Source organism: Rhincodon typus, chromosome 31 (genome assembly GCF_021869965.1).
Source record: "Rhincodon typus isolate 14 chromosome 31, sRhiTyp1.1, whole genome shotgun sequence".
Classification (NCBI taxonomy): domain Eukaryota; kingdom Metazoa; phylum Chordata; class Chondrichthyes; order Orectolobiformes; family Rhincodontidae; genus Rhincodon; species Rhincodon typus.
In genome coordinates this window covers 22,400,121-22,422,270 of record NC_063362.1, presented here as the reverse complement: position 1 = coordinate 22,422,270, position 22,150 = coordinate 22,400,121, and the positions used below count along the sequence as shown (strand labels likewise).

Genomic DNA, 22,150 nt, shown 5'->3' with positions numbered 1-22,150 from the left:
GAGGCGCACTGACGATGTTACCTAGCAGGGTGACGAAACGTCTGCAATCAAACATACCGGCTCGGCGAGCAAGTCTACAACCTCATCCACAACCTGAGCTACAAATCTCACAAACTTTATACATCTACCACATCTTGCTTAAGGGTAGCATGAAATAAGAAAGATAATGAAGCTCTATAGTTGTATCTATGACATCATAGGAAGCATGCCCAGTAACAGAATCAGTGAGTGCGAGGCCATTCTCAAGTTTTGAGGGCTCACGTTTAAAAACTGGTGAGCTACTGTAATCAAAGTGTATGGGTACTAAGCACCAACAACAACTGCTCCATGTACACACAAACACATTCTGCAGTCAATACATTGCACATCTTTGGCACTGGTGGCTTTAGGAGGAGGTAAACTTTTTCCATGTACCACGTTTAACTCAACAGGCAGTGAAAACACTGGAGCAGCAGAAACTGCTGTACTCTCACAGAACCCATATCATTAAACTTAGCCTGTAGGATTATTCTCCAATGAGCATCTGTAACAAACTTATGTTCTTTATACACAGTGTATCGTTTTTTGCCAATGGATTTGTATTTTACTTTAACTAAAATATGAATAAACTATTTGTATTTTAATAGCAATGTTTTATAGTACAAAGGAAAAATAATCATACCTCAGTAATTATCCTCTTACATTATTCATTGTACTCTGGTTCAAAATCTATTACCAGACATGGGCCTCACCATTTGTGACATACCCATATCCAATTAATCTATTGACAGATGCTGATTCAAGTATAATAATTATTTATCTTATTTGGAAAATACCAGTTTGGTTTATTTGATAGCATTCACATCTTTCAGTCAGAAGGAGGTAGGTTCAAACCCCATTCTAGGACTTCCAAAGTAACCTAGTCAGATCCTGCAGTGCAGTATTGAATGACTGCTGCACTGTTGAAATCTCGTCCTCCAGATAACATATGAAACTAAGCTCCTTCCCACATGCTCAGATGGACAAACGAGGATTCATTCATCTCATTGCTGAGCCATGATCTTCACAAAATGGGTGCTACATCCTACTACAGCAAGCACACTTTAGAGGTTGTTAGGAAATGCTTTAAAGCTTTCCAAAAGACTTGCTAAGATGCCACGTAGACGACACTCCTTGCTTTTCTAATAGTTTGTTTTATCATTGTAGAAACTAGAAATCTGTGCAACCAACAGACCAGATAAAGTGAATAGCAGCTGGAAACAAGTGAATTACCATCATATGTACAATGACACAGTCAAAAAGAACGCAGGTTAATTATTAATGATCAAGTTGCAATGGCAAGGTCAACAGTCGCGACTTGTTTGCATTAAACAAAGACAAGCGTTCCCAAAGTCATGCATCAGAGACTTTTGATCCTCCTTCCCCAATTCTTGGTAGTGCACAACACAGACATATGCTCTCTACCATTATCACACTTCAAAACAAACCAATAGATTGAATAATAACAAAAGCATTGCAATATATCGACCCAGTTTGGATGCTGGTTAATATTAAATTCTGGAAGGTTAGTGCCTGCCAACCCTAGTCAGGGCATTTTGCTAAATAAAGTTTCAAACAGCTTAGAATGGCTCCAAAGTATAGTACCCATTAGTTTTTCACCCAGTCCCACTAAATTGGTCATCATGCAGCCATCTGTAGTTTCATACTTCTTAAACAAAATTGCCAGTCACCGGATTTAGCCATTTCCTTTTAAAGACATTAGTTGGTCAACTTGAGTAAATGACACAATATGTGCCAGATTCAAAAAGGTCACTTGACTTTTATCGATGTCACTGATCACAGCTTCCTACAGAATTCAGCATATTCAGAAATCAGAGAGCTTGTACTCCGAAGTTAACACTAACTGAAGATGCACTGTATTAAATGTGACATGCCTGTGTGTTGCATTCTGCAGCATTATTTAAGGGCCATAAATTTGGAAGTACAATCAAAATTAAATTCTAAACAGTTGAATCCCCCTTATAATAGATTTATGGACAGTATTTGGACACTAATAATTCATAGGCTAAATGTCAAGATTCTGGACTGAAAAGAGCTTTCTTCTACTTGGAAAATAATATACCTGAATTATTGAATTTAGACGGAAAATAAAAACAGAAATTTAATCTTATGCAACCACACATAAAAAGACTTTTCTATAAGAATGACAAGAATACATGGCAAATGTGCATAAAATTTGATCAACTTCACAGAAAGCTATTCAGAGTTTGTCACTGTCCCTAGTCTAACCTCTATTTCCTTTTCATCCTCTTTGATATCTTTCTTCCAGTGTTTACTTAACTCCTTTTTAAAATCTCTTGCCTGATTTGATATCAATAACTACTTTAAATATCTTGTGAAAATACACAGTATGTCTATCCCCTCAATTTTTGCTTAGACAGTTATTCATGTCACCTCCTCTTTGATCAGGGAAGTAATCTTACATTACTTATTCTTTCAAATCTTTGAATACCTCCTGCCTCACCAATTAATCATTTAGGATTTTAAGACTATCAGGGGGTGAACTTCAACAAATAAAGTGATTGTGTATGCCACAGGTCATTTTTGGATGAAGCAATTGTCCACATTCATAAAGATTTCCCAATAAAAGTTTCACAAACACAAAAATAACATATTTGCAGAAAGGGCAGCTGTCTGATGCAGTGGAATCAGTCTACACGTCTGGTCTCTGCTTTGATTGGGAAATCTCTAAGAATATATTCCCAGCTGGCTGCTTACCATCATTTTGGCAGAATTCTTCCAGGATAAGTTTACCCTTCAACTTGGCTGTAAGCAGCACTTCACTTAAAAACATCAAGGAACGAAGGGAAATAATGAAGGCGAAACTAGCTCAATGATCCTACCAAAGTTAGAATTGAATTGATTTTTGCATCAGTAACAATTGTTTTTGAACATTCTTCAGATCTGAGAGGACATTCCAGTCTTATTGCCTTTTAGTCTCTTAATATAATTTAAAGCTTGAGGAGGACTGTTAGACTCTTATCTAGTTTAGAGCCTCCAGATCAGAAATGGATCAGAAATTGGCTAACTGTAAGAAGACAGAGGGTGGTGGTTGATGGGAAATGCTCATCCTGGAGTTCAGTTACTAGTGGTGTACCGCAAGGATCTGTTTTGGGGCCACTGCTGTTTGTCATTTTTATAAATGACCTGGATGAGGGCGTAGAAGGATGGGTTAGTAAATTTGCGGATGACACTAAAGTCGGTGGAGTTGTGGATAGTGCGGAAGGATGTTGCAGGTTACAGAGGGATATAGATAAACTGCAGAGCTGGGCTGAGAGGTGGCAAATGGAGTTTAATGCGGAAAAGTGTGAGGTGATTCACTTTGGAAGGAGTAACAGGAATGCAGAGTACTGGGCTAATGGTAAGATTCTTGGTAGTGTGGATGAGCAGAGAGATCTCGGCGTCCATGTGCATAGATCACTGAAAGTTGCCACCCAGGTTGATAGGGTTGTTAAGAAGGCGTACGGTGTGTTAGGTTTTATTGGTAGAGGGATTGAGTTTCGGAGCCATGAGGTCATGTTGCAGCTGTACAAAACTCTGGTGCGGCCGCACTTGGAGTATTGCGTACAGTTCTGGTCGCCGCATTATAGGAAGGATGTGGAAGCATTGGAAAGAGTGCAGAGGAGATTTACCAGGATGTTGCCTGGTATGGAGGGAAGGTCTTATGAGGAAAGGCTGAGGGACTTGAGGCTGTTTTCATTAGAGAGAAGAAGGTTAAGAGGTGACTTAATAGAGACATACAAGATGATCAGAGGATTAGATAGGGTAGACAGTGAGAGCCTTTTTCCTCAGATGGTGATGACTAGCACGAGGGGACATAGCTTTAAATTGAGGGGTGATAGATATAGGACAGATGTCAGAGGTAGGTTCTTTACTCAGAGAATAGTAAGGGCGTGGAATACCCTGCCTGCAACAGTAGTAGACTCGCCAACTTTAAGGGCATTTAAATGGTCATTGGATAAACATACAGATGATAATGGAATAGTGTAGGTTAGATGGGCTTCAGATTGGTTTCACAGGTCGGCGCAACATCGAGAGCCGAAGGGCCTGTACTGTGCTGTAATGTTCTATGTTCTAGAGTTACCATGAATGGATTGGGAAGTAGGTCCTTGCTTAGATAGCAGGAGGCATTTGTTTTCATTGACCTACAGAATAAGTTACTGGTTCATGGATAGTGCAAATTCGCAGCAACTATTAAGCAGGGAGCTGAACAACTCCTGACTGTGGGTGATTTATAAGTGCTTAAAAATAGATAGAGTTATTAAGTATGCATCTTCCAAATAGGGTGGAGTCATGGAATTTCTTTGATTGCCTTTGAGAATTAGGGTGGTATTTTGCACAACTTTTGTCCTGTCCTCTAAACTATCTGGGTACTTTGGCTTCTCTCAGTAGTTTCCATGGCACGTAGGCAGCAACGTGGGTTGGGGCATGCAGATGTGCATAAATTACCATGCAATAGCAATGTAGGTGAGACAGGCTTGTTGGAACTGCAATCATGTCAGTCTTCTATAGATATTGTTTATGTTGGCATCAGCAGAGGCTCTTGTGGCATAGTGCTAGCGTCCCTACCTCTGGACCAGGAGGCCTAGATTCAAATCCCACCTGCTCCAGAGGTGTTTACTAACATCTTTGAACAGAATGCTTAGGAAAAATACTGTTACATTTTAGGAAGCAAATCATTTAAAGGGTGGCCTAAATTATTTTTCTATTTCGTTCATTGGTTTCTTCATTCTTATAATCTACGCATGTACAATGGCACATAATAATTAGTTAATAACTGGTCATAACAAATATGCTTCTATGTAAAAGGTGGCTTTAAGAACTATGTGAACTTGAATATAGTTTGGGAACAAATTATGTTTCAGCACCGTTTTTGTAACAAGGGAATCCAGTTAATGTTTTGTTTTGTTTTGTTTTGTTCTGAAAATCTTGAACCTTCAATTAGTTTAAATCTTGATACTGCTTCTGTAACTTGAAATGAAGCTTCTCATGGCATGAAATAATTTCATCTTTTCAGGAGCAAACCAAACAGGGACCCCAACAAGGATCATCCAGTCAGGTTTAATTATGTTTGGAATGAATAGGGATTTGGAAAGAGTACCACGTCTATTCACCCTCCCTCCGTTTAATCAGCTTTTAAATGAACAGCATTGTAATCTACAAGGTCCTAAAGAGCCTACTGCATTCCACCTGCCAATCCATAGTTTGAAAAACAATAGGTACCATTTGCACTCTGAGTCTATTTCTATGCCAAGTATTTATTCAATTGCCTCTTGAATCATTCCAACACTTTGTCCCCACTACCTCCTTGAGCAGTCTGCTTCATATTTGTCTCCCTTAATGAAGGAGTTAAATCTATTAATCTTACAGCTTTCAAACTTAAGTCTGTATCCTGTTGTAGAGTTTGTGATTATGTTAAATGTCATCAGAGTTCAGTATGCCCATTAGAGTCTTTACCAGCTGAATAAAAGGTTCCTCCCAAAATTGTAATGATAAATTCTAATTCACAAAAAAAAACTATCTCCACCTTAGAGGAAGAAGTAAAAATGGGAAGAAAGCTAGGTTGATCCTTGGGACTGAATCCTTCTATTTAGGTGACATTGCATTACACCTGGGGCCTTTGCCCATGAGGTAATAAGGCAGATACTCACTGATAATCTTGACACAGCTGGATTCTTAGCTGTTGAGTTGTATTAATGCCCAGTTTATTCTCCAATCTACTAAATCAATAGAGTTCCAATCTCACATTGTTTTGGACCATTTATTTTAATTACATTTTTCCTCACTTTCTTAAGGTTTCCATCAAGCACAAATCCCTTGGAGGTGACTGTATTTGGGCCTCTCCCAATGTTACTCTTCCCTCTACCTGACAGTTAGGATACCTAAAAGACAGCTATCGGGGGTGACTCTCAGACATTCCCTCATGACCTTCTGGGGAAATATCAAAACTCCATTGCCCCTGTTTTCCTTCCCTCACCCTGAGGCAAAGCCTAAACTAAGAACTTATTTTGCAAAGGAGCTGCTAACCTGCAGTTTGCTACCCTCCTGTACCGATGGGCTTATGCACCAGCTACCCCAGAAACAGTGATTGGCTTTTAATTGCAATGCAACAAAGGCAGAGTAAATGCAGAGGAAACCACACTTGTGTAATCTGACTGTTTGCTGCCTGCACTTCTGGTACTACTTTTCTATTTTCAATCGATTCGCTGGATTTTAGTTAAAAAAGTACATGCCTTTTTCAAGAGATCAGCAAGAAGAATATTTCTAGTACAGCTAGTTGCTTTCCTCTATTCTCTCACGTCTCAACTTCTAATGACTATAGTTTGGGTGTGGACACACTTTTATACCTTCTCAAAACAGCCATTTGTCACTGATAGTGTTATATAGTAAGCACCACAGGCTTCCCTCTAGGGCTGAACCCAAACTCAGTCGCAATTGGGATCAGAAGCAGGCATACTGGCCCATTTTTGACCCTCTCTGGTCTGATGATGTGGAACGGAATCCAAGCCCTTAAATGCTGCCCTGCCTGAGATTACGGAGTCCTTGGGAGTGAATCTTCCCACTTAGGTGACCTTACATTAGACCTGGGGCCTTTGGCCCCGTGGCAATAAGGCAGATGTCTGCCAGAAATAGGCCGCACTCTGCTTATGTTGCAATTCAGAATCTCAAGTGAAAGTAATTTGGAACAAATACAGTATAAGAAGGCATCAGATTCAGATAGTAGTCAAAACATTGTGCTTTACAATCTGGCTTCCCAATGCTGTTTCCTTATGGTTTTCCCAAACTGTGCAAATTTACTGCAATAACATTATTTTACAAGTACAACTGCAAAGCTCCATGACAACATTCATGCTAAGTAACAGATTCAAACTAGTGTGGGCAAACTGATTACTCATACAGGTGAGTTATTTGTTCTAATACAAATTGGACACCAGCGCAAAAGCTAATATTAACATGTGGGGGAGAGTTCTGCGGTCTTTGGAACCATAGAACAATAGTAGTTTTGTACACTCAACCTGCATCTTTGACCTTTGTAATACTGGTTTGACACCAGTATCTGTGTGCTTGTAAGTGCAATAGCCAGACCAGCGTTAAGTCAGGTATTTCAACCAATCTAGCACTACTCATCCAGAGAAAGATGTGTTAATATTCTTGTTAGGCAATGTGACAAAGACAACAGCTTGCTGAAGGTTGAGTCAATATGTCCCTGGCCCCATTGCCAGCATTACTTAAACTCCAGATAGAAACACCTTGTGGCTCATCCAGTCGGCAAATTTGCTCAGGGTGCATAATCAGGATCCACTTAAAATTGTATTCAGAGATACTGCTGTCTCTTCATGGCCTGATCACACCTCGTCACTGCCTAGACTGCGGCATTCCTCCTGGTCCCTGTATCGTGGGGAGCTTGTCAGGTTTAAGTAGCCCACATCTGAATGATATGACTGAGATGGAAATGTAGATTTTGTGGCATCAGAACTCTCCATTGTTTTGATACGCCGAATGCTTTCCAAAGAACTGAAATGGCTATGACCATTTGGTGACGGTGTTTCGCTGGAAGAGAAGAAGAATCTGGTAATTACAACAAAAACAACAACTGCTACTTGCATTGATATAGCATCTTTATTGTAGAAACATGTTGCAGGGTGCTTCACAGAGATCTACTCAGACGAAAATGGATGCAAAGGTAAAGGACACTTTAGGAGGATTGACTAAAGGTTTGGTCAATGATACAGAGTTTGAAGAGCTGTTTAAAGAAAAGAAACAAGACATGAATTTATGTGGTATGTTTCCCAACCACCGGATATCTCAAAGCACTTTAAAGCCAATTAACTACTTTTGAGTGAAGCCACTGCTGTAATGTTAGAAATGCTGTGGTCACTTTGTGCACAACAAACTCCCACAAACAGCAATGTGAGAATGACCAAATAATCTGTTTTTGAAATGTTAATTAAGGAATAAATATTGGCCAGGACATTAGCGATAACTCCCCTGCTCATCTTCAAAATAGTGCCTTTGGATCTTTTGCATTCACCTGAGGTAGATGAAGCCTCAGTTTAAGATCTCATATGAAAGACAGCATCTCTGACTGTATGGCAGTCCCTTGATACTGTACTGAAGTGTAAGTCTTGAATTTTGGGCTCGAATCCTGGATGGGGACATCAGGAACTTTGTGTCTCAAAGATGAGACTGCTACCAACTGAGCCACTGTTGGCTGAAGAGAAAAGTACAGAGATGTGGAGTTGGTTATGGAGGGAACTCTGCAGCACAAGGCAGGTACATTGAAAGCACAGACATCAATAGACTAGAAGTAGAGAGGCGCAAGAGGCCAGAATTAGAGGAACGTAAAATTCCGCACAAGGTGGTCAGAGATAGAAACATGGCCATGAAAGAATGAGAATTTTAAATGAGGAAATGGTCATAGACAGCCTTAGTTATGTTTAATGCCATATAGGTAGACCTTGAGAGATAGCAAGGTTGCGGTCAAAAGTGAACTTTAATATGGGTAGGAGAATTCATATGGAAGGAGAGTTTTAGGGAGGTGATTACAGATATCAGATGAGAAACAGCAAAATGAAACTGAGATTGACGCTGAAATCACTGAGGATGAGGAGCTGTCCAATACAGAGGCTAAGGGAGAAAAGGTTCAGGGGATATCTCAGTATAAAACTCAAAGCAGAAGGATTAAGGGGCAGGAAGAATGCCTGTAACTCAGCAAAGACCAGGAATGAAACCAGCCACTTCCTTGGTCATTGTAACTCATTAAGGCAGTGGCAGCGTTAGATGTTCTTCTTATAAGCAGCTGAGCAGCTTCCAGTTCCAATTGGGAAGTGGCTGCAGTAGACAACATTATACTCTTGTTCATTGCTATTGGTCTTTTTGCAATGCTTGCTATTCAAAGTAAGATTGTTTAACTATGCATGAAAGTGCTGGGTATGATGGCTATTCTGTAGTCAATTAGCTGACATAAGTTAGAGAATCAATTGGGAAATTAGTATGGGTTCTACTGCAACTTGAAAGGGGTAAATTAACAACTGCACCAGTCGATGAATGATATTCAGCAACTCCCACCAGAAAGTGCACATAATGATTTCAGTGCACAATTTGGGCAGGTGCCCAATTATGATGCCCTGTATGGTTGAAAAGCTAGGCCATTTTCTAGATTTACAAAGAAGGACAGCTATTCTGATGGGATTATTCTGGCCTAACAGCTGCTTTTGTTAGATATGACGTTTTAACTATAGTTCAATGCTGGAATGCTATCCGGGAAGTCACCCACAGCTTTGATGGGTTATTTTAGAAACAAGTGTCACTAAGATACTTCAGCAGAGTGGATTGCAACAACAAGGCCTTGTCTTTCCCTGCCATCCTCACATGCATACATGATTCAGCTCAGGTTGTTAGATACTAATTAGGACTAGGAAACCTGACCGTATTTTCCCTATCCTTGGGATACTGAGGCCAATTGTAGCATTTCTCCAGCTCCTTTGCCAGAATCAGGTAACACAGTGAATAGATGCCCAAGAATCAAATACAAGATTCATTGGACTTGTGCAGCTTTCAAGTGCTGGCTTTAAACACTGAAGAACTGCAAAAGAACAGAAACAAATAAATTTCATTTACAGTAATTGCAATACCGTGTTGAAGATGTGAAGTTGCTATTCTTTACAGAAGTTTCATGGTAAGAAAGCCTGCAAACATCCTGGGGAAAGGACACGGACAAATTCTCATGATGCTGCGACTTTGAAGGATCCTAATAGAAAGAACAGACACACAAAATGTTAGGATGGTGACCATAAGAGTGAAGGCAGCACAGTGTATATATGATAGATGCAGATGAAGGCAGCCATTTGGTTTGCAGTACAGAACCTACCATGTCTCCAGTACAGCATCAAACTGTTTCTTAAATTAAAACAATGCCTTCAGAACTCCTTTAATTAACTATGTTTCATTTGTTAATCACACTCCGTATTCAAAAAAAATTTGAACACCTAGCTTAAATTTGCTGTTCTGAGCCTTGGCTCTGTGTCGACTTACCCTTCTATGCTATGTATCTTAAAGTATTGATCTAGATTTACTGAACTTACTCTGGTTAAATGTCTTATTAAAATTTCTTCTGAAGTTTAAAGGGGCAAATCTGTTGATGAATTCAAAGCATGGGGTGACGGGGTAGGAATCATTTTTAAGTCACTATATCTTACCAGTCTTGATCTTTATCTGGTCACTACAAATGGCTCTCACCAACATTATTTCAACCTCTTAAGTTACAATTCAAACTGTCATTTGAGGTTACACTTTAATAGTACTATTGGATAATTTTCATAATCAAAGGAACATTGCATCAAAAATTCAGCTGCAAATTTTTCAGTTATTACTCATACATCTCAGTAACAACTATAGTTTCTGGGCACATACATAGGCAAAGGAATACGTGATAGTGACAATTTTATCTAAGACATCAGCACTTATACTGTATTTCAGTTAGTCAGGGCAATAATTAAGCTGATAAATGGGTTTAACATATGGTAGATCTACAGTTGCAAGATTCAGTCAATTATTGAACACACAGTTTAATATGATGTATAAAATTTCAGGGATAATTTTCTGGTGCTTTAATACCCAGCTGTTATTTCATTACATTACTGTAGTAGTGAAAATGATACTTTTGGTCATGAGTTCTAGAATTAACTGCAGATTTGCCAAACAACAAAACCCTATTTGAGCAGTGACTAATTTGCCAATCAGCATTGCCCTTTAGATTAAAAATGGTTAATCTGCCATTTTCTGTGAGAACAATTGTGTTCCTGTGTAGAAGCCAGCAACAGAAGAAAGGTGTCATTGTTTGCCACCTGTGGTTGAAGTCACTTGAGTGACATTCATTTTCAGTTACACATGAAAAATTGTGGGATCTTCCTTCCTTCTCACTGGGAATAGTTCCACTGGCACTGCACTGGAAGGCTCTTAATGCTTAGTCTAATTGAAAACCTTTAAGCAATGCAGCACACAGGCCTTGTCAGAATGGGAAAAGAAAACAAGCAAAAAAAAAGGTTGGACAATGTTTGGAGCACTATCCAACTCATTCTATACCATTTACCGTCTTAATTATTTTTAGAGAGCGCTCCAATGAACCAAGCCGGTCACTCAACTTCACGGTCTCGTCTTGAAGCTGTTTGTTCTCCTCTTCCAGGTAGTTAATCCTAAAATGTGAGTGAAAGGCAATCAATCAATATTGTCCACTATTAGCAGTGTATGGAGACTGAACTGTATTTATATTCCCCTGCCACCAGTTTTTCTCTCTCCACTTCCACTTTCAAAAGGTGTTGACTCCTTGTTGGCGTACAACTCCAAAGGAAGCAGCTCTCATTGGCCAATCTTCATGTTGGGCCTTGAAGGTGAACATTAGCAGGCTATTTTGACTATAGAAGCCATCACATCATAGGCCAATTTTGTCTTCACCCAATGATCACACATGCAAGCATGTTCTGGAAGGGGTGACAGGTTCTTTGGCTAATCCCCTGCCCTGCCAAAGTAATGGGTGCTGAGTCTAGTTGCAGCAGTAAATGTGGCACAAACTGAGAGCAGATGTGGAACTTCCTGATCACTAGGATCTTGCCATGTTCAGTGGGAGATATCCCAAGGAAGCCAGGATTTGTAGATCGGTAAACTCCACCATCTTTTAATTTCTTTAAAGAAATTGAACAACAGTGCACAGAAAGCATCAACTCCCATCTCCTACCACCACAGAGATTTAGGGCAATTAGAAAGATTCTGTAATATCAATTTCTGCGACATTGATAAAGTACAAGGTGTGGCCTGTCTTCTCAGCTGATACTTTACATTTCAAAAGAGGAAAAATGGAGGGAATTAAAAATCTAGGGGGTACAAATGTGAAGAAGCTGTTCCACCTCTCAGTTAATCTGCCTTACATTCTGGACTTGAGGCTAGATTTGTCAGATGGACCCTTCATGAGGGATACAAATAGGGCTTCTCCAGCTTGACTATGTTAGCCTGATGATGGGCCAGTCTCCCTTAAACGTTAACTTATATTCCTACCACAAAGCTGTTTGACCACAGGTTACACATAGGAGCTAGGATCTGGGCATTTCAGGAGCATGTGGGATCCAGCTGCTTGCATTTTACAGTACAGTAACCTTTACTCTGGAACCTTTCACTCTCAAATACTGAGATCATCACACCATTTTCTTTCATCATATACCAACAAACCAAGAGAAGTGGGACGTAATGTCATTGGACTAATATTCCACACGACCAGGCTCATGCTATGGGGATATGGGTTCAAATCCCACCACAGCTGATTGTCTAATTTAAGTTCAGTTAATAATGTCTGGAATATAAAGAATGAAGGTGACCATAACATTATACTTGATTGCTATAAAAACTCAGAAACAAAAACAGAAGTTGCTGGAAAAGCTCAGCAGGTCTGGCAGCATCTATGACGATAAAAACACAGTTAACGTTTCAGGTCCAGTGACCCTTCCTCAGAACTTCTGAGGAAGGGTCACCAGACCCGAAACGTTAACTCTGTTTTTCTCTTCACTGATGCTGCCAGACCTGCTGAGCTTTTTCAACAACTTTGTTTTTGTTCCTGATTTACAGCATCCGCAGTTCTTTCGGTTTTAATTTGCTATAAAAACTCACCTGGTTAACTAAGGCCCTTTAGGGAAGAATGTTGGTCATCCTTACCTGATCTATCCTGTCTGTGACTCGAGACTTGCCTCAATGTGATTGACTCTTAACTGCCTTCTGACATGGCCCAGTAAGCCACTCAGTTCGAGGGAAATTAAGGATGGACAATAAATGCTGCCCTTTCCAGCTGTGTTCCAGCAGAACTCAATAAAATGAAGATGATAATCGGAGAACAACTTGCTCAATCACTGCTGCTGCTACTAACTACAGTCTCAATATACTGTGTAGTTTGGTCATGTTCCATTGTGATAACACTGGACAGAATTTAATGCCCTGAGATGAATTTGATCATATGAGATGTGGTGGGAATTAATTAGTCAGTAAAGAGGCAGTTAGGGACCCTACCTTCTGCCTTTGGCCCAGTGAAGTTCCTGGTGGAGTGGGTCATGGTTGCTGTACCTGTCCACTTCAATTGAGGACCTTAAGTAGACCTTCGTTCAAAGGCACTCAGACGAGATCAAGGGATCTGCCCTTGCTGCTGACTCACTCCTTCCCATCCTTCACCCCAACTTTCTATTCCCCTCTTATGGGACTTGAAAGTGTGGATGCAGAAAGGCTGTTTCCCTTTGTGGGAGAGTCTAGGACCAGAGGGCATGACCTCCAAATAAGAGGTCACACATTTAAGACAGAGATGAGGAAGAATTTCTTCTTTCAGAAGGTAGTGAATCTGTAGAATTCTCTACTACAGAGGGCTGTTGAGGCTGAATCAGATAGGCAGATTTTTAATCTGTAAGAGAATTAAGGGTTATGGGGAAAAGGCATGAAAGTGGAGTTGATGATTATTGGATCAGCCATGATCTTACTGAATGGCAGAGCATACTTCTGCTCCTACATCTTACGGTCAGTATTTATCCTTTGTCCAACCAAACCAAGCTGATTGAAACTGTTCCTACTGATATTATGGCTTGAATCAACTAAGTTGGCACAGATCAGGGATCATTCTAGTCAGAATGACAGTGCATTCACCCACTGAGTCATAAAGGGAATAGATATCATGCATTTATCATTTTTCCAATGTATTTATATTTTAATACTTCAAGTGCCATTTTATTTGCTCCATCCTTAAACTTATGTCATATTTCCCTCTACATCTGAAGGGTTTCCCAACTACATTAAGCAACCTCGAGTCCAACTCTAGATTACCTCCTCAAAAGAGACCTGAAACAGTTCAGGTTTTCCTGTCCACTCTGTGGGTTTAACTGATACAGCTAAATTCAACCTTCCAGTTCCATCATCATGCGTACATTCTTTAAAAGATTCCAGAATGTCTGGCTTCACTACCCTACCCAAAAAGTTGATCACTCTTTGCGTGAAATTCTCCTGACATCTGTTGCTCCATTCCACAGAACAGTTGAAGTTTACAAACCTAATAACTAGTCCAGATGAACCCATTGACATTTCCAAATTTTTGCTTTATAAGACTATAAGATGTAGGAGAAGAGATCGGCAATTTGGTTCACCTCATATGCTCTGCCATTCATTGAGATCATGACAGATCGTATAATTCTCGAATCTACTTTCTTGCTTTTACCCATCATCCTTGATTCCCTTACTGACTGAAAATCTGTCTATCTCAGTCTTAAATATACTTAACTACCCAGCCTGTACAGTAAAGAATTCCACAGGTTCACACTTCCGAGAGAAGGAGGTCCTCCATCTATGTCTTAAATGGGCAACACTTACTCTGAAATTATGGTCTCTGGTCCTTGACACTCCCACAAAGAGAAATTACCTCTCTACATCTACCCTGTCAAAGCCCCTAAGAATCTTGTATGTTTCAATAAGGTTGTCTCTTCATTCTTCTAAACTCTGAAGAGTAAAGACCTCTTCTTGAAGACTATCCGTCCATACATGGGATCAGCCTAGTGAACCTACTCTGAACTGTCTTAAATACCAGCATATCTTTCGTTAGATGAGGGGATCAAAACTATTCACAGTATTCCAGATGTGATCTGACTAGCATCTTGTACAGATTTAGCAAGACTCCTTTATTTTTATACTTTATTCCTTTGAAATAATGGGACAAAATTGTATTTGCCTTCTCTATTTCCTGCTAAACCTATATGCTAGCTTTTTGTGATTTATGAACAAGGGGTCCCAAAACTCTCTATTCTGCAGCTTTCTGCAGTCTTCCTCTATTTAAGTAATAATCAGCCCCTTTATTCTTCCTACTGAAGCGCATAACCTCACATTTTCCCATATTATGTTCCATCTGACAAGCATTACCCACTGCAGACATGTTTTTACTCTCACTTAACCTGTCCATATCCCCTTGCAGACTCTTTGTGTCATTCTTATTACTTGCCTTCTGATGGATGAGAATATAGGAGGCATGGTCAGTAAATTTGCGGATTACAACAAAGTTAGTGATCCATGTAGCACTCCACTAGTTAGACGTTGCTAGCATGAAAATGCCCCCATTATTCCAATTTTTTGTCTTCTATTAGCTAGCCAATCCTCTATCCATGCAAATTGACCATTCCCAACACAATGAGCTTTTAAGAAGTAGCCGAAAGTGCAGTAACCTTATCAAATGCCTTTTGGAAATGCAAATATATTACATTTACTGAGTCCCCTTTACTTATCCTGCTTGTTACTGCATCAAAGAATTCTAATAAATTTCTCAGGCTTGATTGCCCTGTGATGAAGCCATGCTGACTGTTTGATTATATTAAATATTTCCAAATGCTCTGCAATAACATCGTCTTAAATAAGCTCTAACATTTTTTATAATGACATGTTAAACTAACTAATCTATAATTACCTTTATCCTTTTCTGTCTCCTTCCCTGGTCATTTTCCAGTCCTCTGTCCATGAAACAAAATCACTACTTTCCAAAGACTACAGAACTACACAATAAAAACAGAAAATGCTGGAGAAACTCAGCACATCTGGCAGCACTTCTGGAGCAGCAACAGAGTTAATGTTTGAAGTCCAATATAAGTCTTCTTTAGACCATGCTGCTTGAGCTCTGAAGAAGAATTACATTGGACTTGAAATGCTAACCCAGTTTTTCCTTTCTCCAGAGATGCAGTCAGACCTGCTGAGTTTCTCAACCACTTTTTGTTTTCTTTTCTGACCTCCAGCATCTGCAGTACTTGACTTTCACTACGGAAATCTAACTGACTAGTCTTTTAAATTTTAAACTGGTATTGCTAATCACTACTTCATAACTTAACTCATCATTTTTGTATATTGGTACTGACCTGCAATGTAGACTTTGAACTTAACTTCTAAAGTAAAATAATCTTTAATTTAGCAATGTTCCACCAGACAGCAACTGACAGCAAAAATGTATCAAATTTCCCACCCTAACGCTGAGCGTAGTTACACTGAGGTCACTTGTTGCGACTTTCTGCCCCATCAGTTGCCCAGACCCTACACTTTGGAATTCCTTCTACTATGCCTCTCCACCTCCTTCTTTAAGACGCTTCACACAACCTAGTTCTTTGGCCAGGTTTTTGGTTACCTGACCTAATATCTCCTTATGTTCTATATTTTGTTTAATGACACTACTCTGAAGTACTGGGATGTTCTAAACATTAAAGGTGCAACATAAATACAAGCCATTGTTGCTTTTCGTCTGTGTGCCTCAGCTATTCACTGGATAATCTACAGATTCAGTAGGGAAACCCTCATAATATTGCATGAATACCTGTGCATTTGACAATGCATTCTCAACAATCGAGTTGCTTGCAATCATCAAGCTTCTTACTCTGTTTTGAACCTTATCAAATGTTCCTCACTGACAGCAAACATCTTGGTGCTAATTTGTTATTCCTATTCCAGCAGTGGAACCGGGCAATACTGAATTATTCTGACTCAAAAAGCCTCCCAGGTGACATCAAGGACTGACCTGGATGCCGATTTTTGGGATTTCCACTGGCCTTGGTCGTCAACAGTTCTTGTTGCTGACAACAGCAGAGGTGGGCAGGCACCAGAGACACAAGATCTAGTGGGGAGGGGGAAAAGGAAAATTAAAATATGAAAAGCCTACCAACTAGGGGATTAATTTACTTCATGATGATGCTATCGAGACTGCAGTAGTAACTTTAGAATAAAGGTACATCCTGTAGCAAAAGCTAAATTGGTTGTTAATTTATTTTGAAAACTCAATGGGTTCTGAAGGGTCAAATCTTAATTAACTGGGATTTAAGAATTTAACAAGTCTCATACCACCCAACATAAAAAGAGACAAAGATGATTCCTTTATTTAAATGAAAGCATTAACAAGATTGTGCTTTGCATATCAGGACCCAAGCTCCAGAATTCCTTTCCTAACCTTCTCTCTCCTCAACCTCTCTTTCCTCCTTTAAGACACTCTGTAAAACCTTTTCTTTTGACCATGGTTTTTAGTTATCAGTTCTGGTAAACTGTGGAGTCAACTTTTACTTGCAAGCAGAAGTGTCTTGGAATATTTTACAATATTAAAAGCACTATACAAATGTAAATCATTTAATTTACTTGGTAAAGACTTATTAAATATTTGTATCTTTTGGGATATGCATTACTGTACTTACGTTAACTGTGCCATGTATAAACAAATTATGTGTTTTTAAAAATGTCTGTCAATCCTTCAATCAAACGAACAAATACAGCAGTTAGTTTAAACACCAAAAGGTTGAACCAGTACAACAGGTCTCTTAAAATTTGCTGCATTGGAAAAGAGACTGGGTAAAGGAAAAAGAATGATCCAAAGTTCGGAAGGTGTGAGCGAGGAGATAATAATCGATAAACTCAGATTCTAGAATGGTGCTGGGTGGATGTAAAAGAAAATCATAAGCACAGATAAAATAAACACAGAGTATGCTTTCAAAAGAAGTCAGGCAGGTGCAACCAAAGGGACAGACTTTGGGAATGTTCTAAGCGGCGAAAGACCTTTCATCTTTGGCTGTTCTTTATTGGTAGCATGAAGTTAAAGACTAAATGAGTAGTTAGTAAATAGAATATGAATGTTAAACCCTCAGCTTCAAATTGCTAACAGTATACAAAGGTTTTATGGGGGAGGGAGATCCGTCCATGTTGGAAAAAGACCATTGTATAAAAATACAAAATTTTAATACTTCCTGTGCATGTACCTGCTTCTCCACTTACCATTACGTGATATCTGAAGTTCTGCTTTAGATATTGTCCAGTGAATCAACAAACCATTTCTGACATATCTGTTTGCATATATCTTCCTCAATAATTATCTCATCAAGAACAGTGATTATTTACACCATCATGCTGAGAATTAAGTACGTGATGGATGCACATAGCGTGGAATTTAATGGTGCCCTTGGTGTTGGGGTGGTTTCCTCATGCCATGTAATTCTCTGAAAGGGGAACATCATGGATGATTTTCCATTCAAGGTCAACTGAGACCTGTAAGTGGGCAACTAAGGGTCATTTCTCACCACCACTGGCATTTTACCAGCAGTAAGTGCACTTTGCTTCATGTGGACAACACAGGCAAAACCTGGCAGCTTCCTCCAGGCTCAAAAGGGAGCTTTTGTAACTTGACACTATGGAACACAGAGTGATGCTCAACTGCAAGGGCTGACCCTGTGGAAACAACTCTCCCCTCCCATTCACCAACCACTCGCCCCCCACACTGACAGAGCTCACTTTACTGACCTTCCCCTGCCACACACACCCCGTGACCATGATCCTATTTAACTTGGTTCTAGGGTGGCATCCACTTGTGGCTCCGGGTTGGGTGCAGTTCCAGCACAGGTCATTGGTCTTGGTGGCACTGCTGTGACCAAAGAGCAGTCGCTCCTGCAATTGATTGGTAGCACTTGGAAACCAGATCTAACCGCTGAAAGACCCAGAAACACTGATAACAGGAAATTAATTCTTAATTGCCATATATTTGGAATACAGCCTCTGGAAATAGCCAAGGCAGGTATCCTCCAGTTTTCTGACCTGCTGTTAGGGCCCCCACTACTCTATCAAAATTCAGGTTATTGTTTTTGAGCATAACAATGGCCTGAGGAAGTTGTAAAATAAAGCAAAACAAGTAGAAATGAAAAAAAAATCACTTGGGAGTAAGACAGAAACACACAAATTAAAATATTTTTCCTAAAAATAAAAATAAACTTGACAACCTAGAACTCATTTGGTGTGTGGGAGTTCTCTGTAACTCACTGTCACAATTTAAGACTGTCTAAACTAGACAAAGATCACTTAAAAGCAACTTGAAGGCCAGCTCTGCATATGAATGTTGTAGTACAAGAGATATTTTGGATTATATCAAATCTCACCTTTGCCTGTTTCATACAGTCATATTAGGGTTTTGAGAAGACAGTGTAACCCAACCAGTCCCACTGATAATTTCTGCATGGACAAGTTGTATGTGAGACGTGTGCATTCCCATCTCTGGTGGAACTTTGCAATGGCAAAAAAAATGATGGTGATCTGGCCAGTTAAACAGGTTCAATCCTACATTACTCCACAGCTTGCCAGATTTCAAGGCTCCTGTTTGCAATTTTACCTCTCTTGCACACACAGAAAAATAAACTTTCACAAAGGAAATTCTAATGCACAGGAGAATACAGTTGAAATGCGGGTACCTGTGCTTTACATTGCAGACAACTGAATTGTTGTTCCGCACAGCATCCTCTTGCTCACTCAACTGTTGTAGAAGCTCTCTTTTCTCAACAAGAAGCAGATCATTTTCATATGTGACCTTCATATTCCAGGCATGTTCCTGTTAATCGGTGAAAAGAAACAATATGAGCATGAATTGTTGTCCTGTTTTTTAGACTGTTAATTTTTAGAATAAATTCTTAATGCTTGTTAGGATCACTGGTGTTAGTGCTGGGAAATTAAGCAACTTTCAAACATGGCAACAATGTCGGGATCACACAGGTTAGGTCCACTGTGAGCTAGGTGCAGAGTAACGCTCACTTCTAACTATCAACTGGCAAGTATTCCCAAGTCAGCTACATCACAGGTTACAAACAAAATAAACTTCCTCTATTACCAGGGAACTTAATGATTTTATAACCTATTTTGCTTTATGGCCACAAATCAACAAAAATTGACATGTCCTTAAAATCAAACACAACAGCCTTTTGTCCAAGAGTTCATCAACAATGCAAGTTGCCAGTGTTCTTCCCAGATTTTTTTTTTTACTGAAATGGAATATGTTTAATCCTTGAAGTTCTTCCTCCTCTCCTGAAGATGCAGAGACCTGCTGGGGAAGGGTTTGGCATTCTTTAGTACCAAGTGGTTATTCTCCTTGATCAAGAGAAAGAATGTCAACAAAATATAAATATTGGGGAATGGAAAATATAATTGATATCTGTCCTCCCTCCCATTGGCATTGTGCCCAAGTACAGTATTGCTGATCTGGCTAAGATCAGTTAACTCAGCACAGTACATGGATATTAGCAAAAGTCTTCTTGCTGTATGCCCTTGAATCACATGGTACCTGCACTAATTAAGAACTGGATGAAGTAGACAGATATTTTTCTGTTGAACTAAGGAAGGCTTATCATGGCCTGAGAAATCTCAATGCTCAATATAGTAATGACAGTTTAATGTGCAAATGTGTAGCTAATTGCACACAAAATTCTCTAATAAAACAGCACAGATTAAAACAACAAAAGAGATTAAAAATCAGTTAATCTGCATTGGTAGCACAAAATGAAGAAGACATGCTCATTAGAGCAACTCTCTACTCTCCTTTTGACTTTAAACAAAATTTCATTATAATTCATGAAGAATTTTTCAGATGGCAGAGTTTCCTGGGCCACCACCTGTAGAGTTCTTGGCAAATGCATTCCAACTAATACTGGCTGTCCTGCAGTTGTTGGCCGGAGATGCAATTTCTACCCTTCACATGGGATGATGTCCGTCTCAGAGAGATGTGGTCAAAACTGATTGGCTGAGTTGTCCCAGCAATGGACAGGACTAAGACTACAAGCAATTTCCAGATACAAGACCAGGTATATGCCAGGGTCTCAGGGCGGGGAGCGGAAGTGATGACCTGGGAGGATGGCCGGGGAGTTGTAGATGGAGAAGTTGTTGTGGGGAATTAATCTGCAGGTGTATCCAATGTTGAAAAGAGGCTACTGATGGAGGTACCCCAAACTCTTCCCTACTGGAGACCAGAACAGGTTGACTTCTTTTTTTTGGGTGTCCCCACTGCTGAATTCAGGACCCAGAAGAGGGGTGCACAAAGTGCAAAACACCAAGACCTATACTCTGGAAACCAGGCTCAATGCCAGAACAACAATCATTGGCTGGGTAGCTTGTCAATCTGAATGTCTTGGATACTTCGATATAGCAATCATTAGCTAAGTAGGTCAAACTAGAATCCCAAGTCCTCTTTCTTGCTTGGCCCATGTGAAGACTATTCAGTTTCTACTGGGCAATGTGGTGGCAAGGGCTTTCTTCACACTTGGCTGGAGTGCAAGGTAAAATGCCTGTCTCTGCGTTATGTTTACCCACACAACCTCTATTGCTACCTCACAGGAAGAAAGCTTATGTCAGGTGTAGACAGGTGGGATCAAGTGAATCCCTTGTGGAGTAAAGGGGGTATAGCAGTATACTTAAGAGGGAAATCAGGAGGGCAAAAGAGGACATGAGATAGCTTTGGCAGATAGGGTAAAGGAGAATCCAAAGAGATTTTACAAGTATATTAAGGACAAAAGGGAAACTAGGGAGAGAATAAGGCCGCTTAAATATCAACAGGGCCATCTATGTGTGGAAACATAGGAGATGGGTGAGATCCTGAACAAATATTTCTCATCAGTATTTACCATGGGGAAATGATGTGGAGATGTTGGACAGGGGTGGACACAATCAGAAGTCACTCAAATCCAGATTATAGTATAACAAATTTATATTTAATTAAAAGCTTTTGGAATGCTGCTCCTTTGTCAAGTGAAGGAGAAAGGTGATGGAGAAAGACATGGAAGCTAGGGAAGCTAAGGAAGGCCTTCAATAAGGTACTGCATGGTAGACTGGTTAGTAGGTTAGATTAAATGGGATCCAGGGAGAGCTAGACAATTAGATACAAATTTGCCTTGACAGTAGGAGACTTGGGGTGGTGGTAGAGGGTTTTTTTCAGACTGGAGGCCTATGACCAGCGGTGTGCTGCAAGGACTGGTGCTGGGTCCACTGTTGTTGATAATTTATATAAACGATTTGGATGAGAATGTAGGAGGCATGGTTAGTAAGTTTGCTGATGACACCAAAATTGGTAGTATAGTGGACAGTGAAGAAGATTATCTAAGAGTACAACGGGATCTTGATCAATTGAGTCAGTGGGCTGAGCAAGAGTGGATGGAGTTTAATCCATATAAGTGCAAGGTGTTGCATTTTGGTAAGACAAACCAGGACAGGATTTACACAGTTAATGGAAAAGGCCTGTGGAGTGTTGTCAAACCATGTACCTAGTTCCTTGGAAGTGGCG

At 39.9% G+C, this 22,150-nt stretch overlaps 2 protein-coding genes across 3 annotated transcripts in view; both read right to left on the bottom strand.

The window, feature by feature from the left end:
• The window catches only part of zmynd12 (zinc finger, MYND-type containing 12), a 234,970-nt gene that overhangs the window by 52,886 nt on the left and 159,934 nt on the right, over positions 1–22,150 (bottom strand). The gene's annotated exons all lie outside the window — the stretch shown is intronic.
• Positions 5,787–22,150, bottom strand: part of ccdc30 (coiled-coil domain containing 30) — a 146,761-nt gene continuing 130,397 nt past the window's right edge. The window contains exons 25-29 of one of the 2 annotated variants that reach the window (XM_048615040.1): positions 19,299–19,435; positions 16,601–16,696; positions 11,132–11,234; positions 9,675–9,790; positions 5,787–7,590 (exon numbers count right to left, since the gene is read on the bottom strand). In XM_048615040.1, coding sequence (XP_048470997.1) covers positions 7,386–7,590; positions 9,675–9,790; positions 11,132–11,234; positions 16,601–16,696; positions 19,299–19,435 — 657 coding nt within the window. In that variant the 3' untranslated portion in view covers positions 5,787–7,385. The remainder of the gene's footprint in view (positions 7,591–9,674; positions 9,791–11,131; positions 11,235–16,600; positions 16,697–19,298; positions 19,436–22,150) is intronic. The other variant, XM_048615041.1, reaches the window with a different exon arrangement.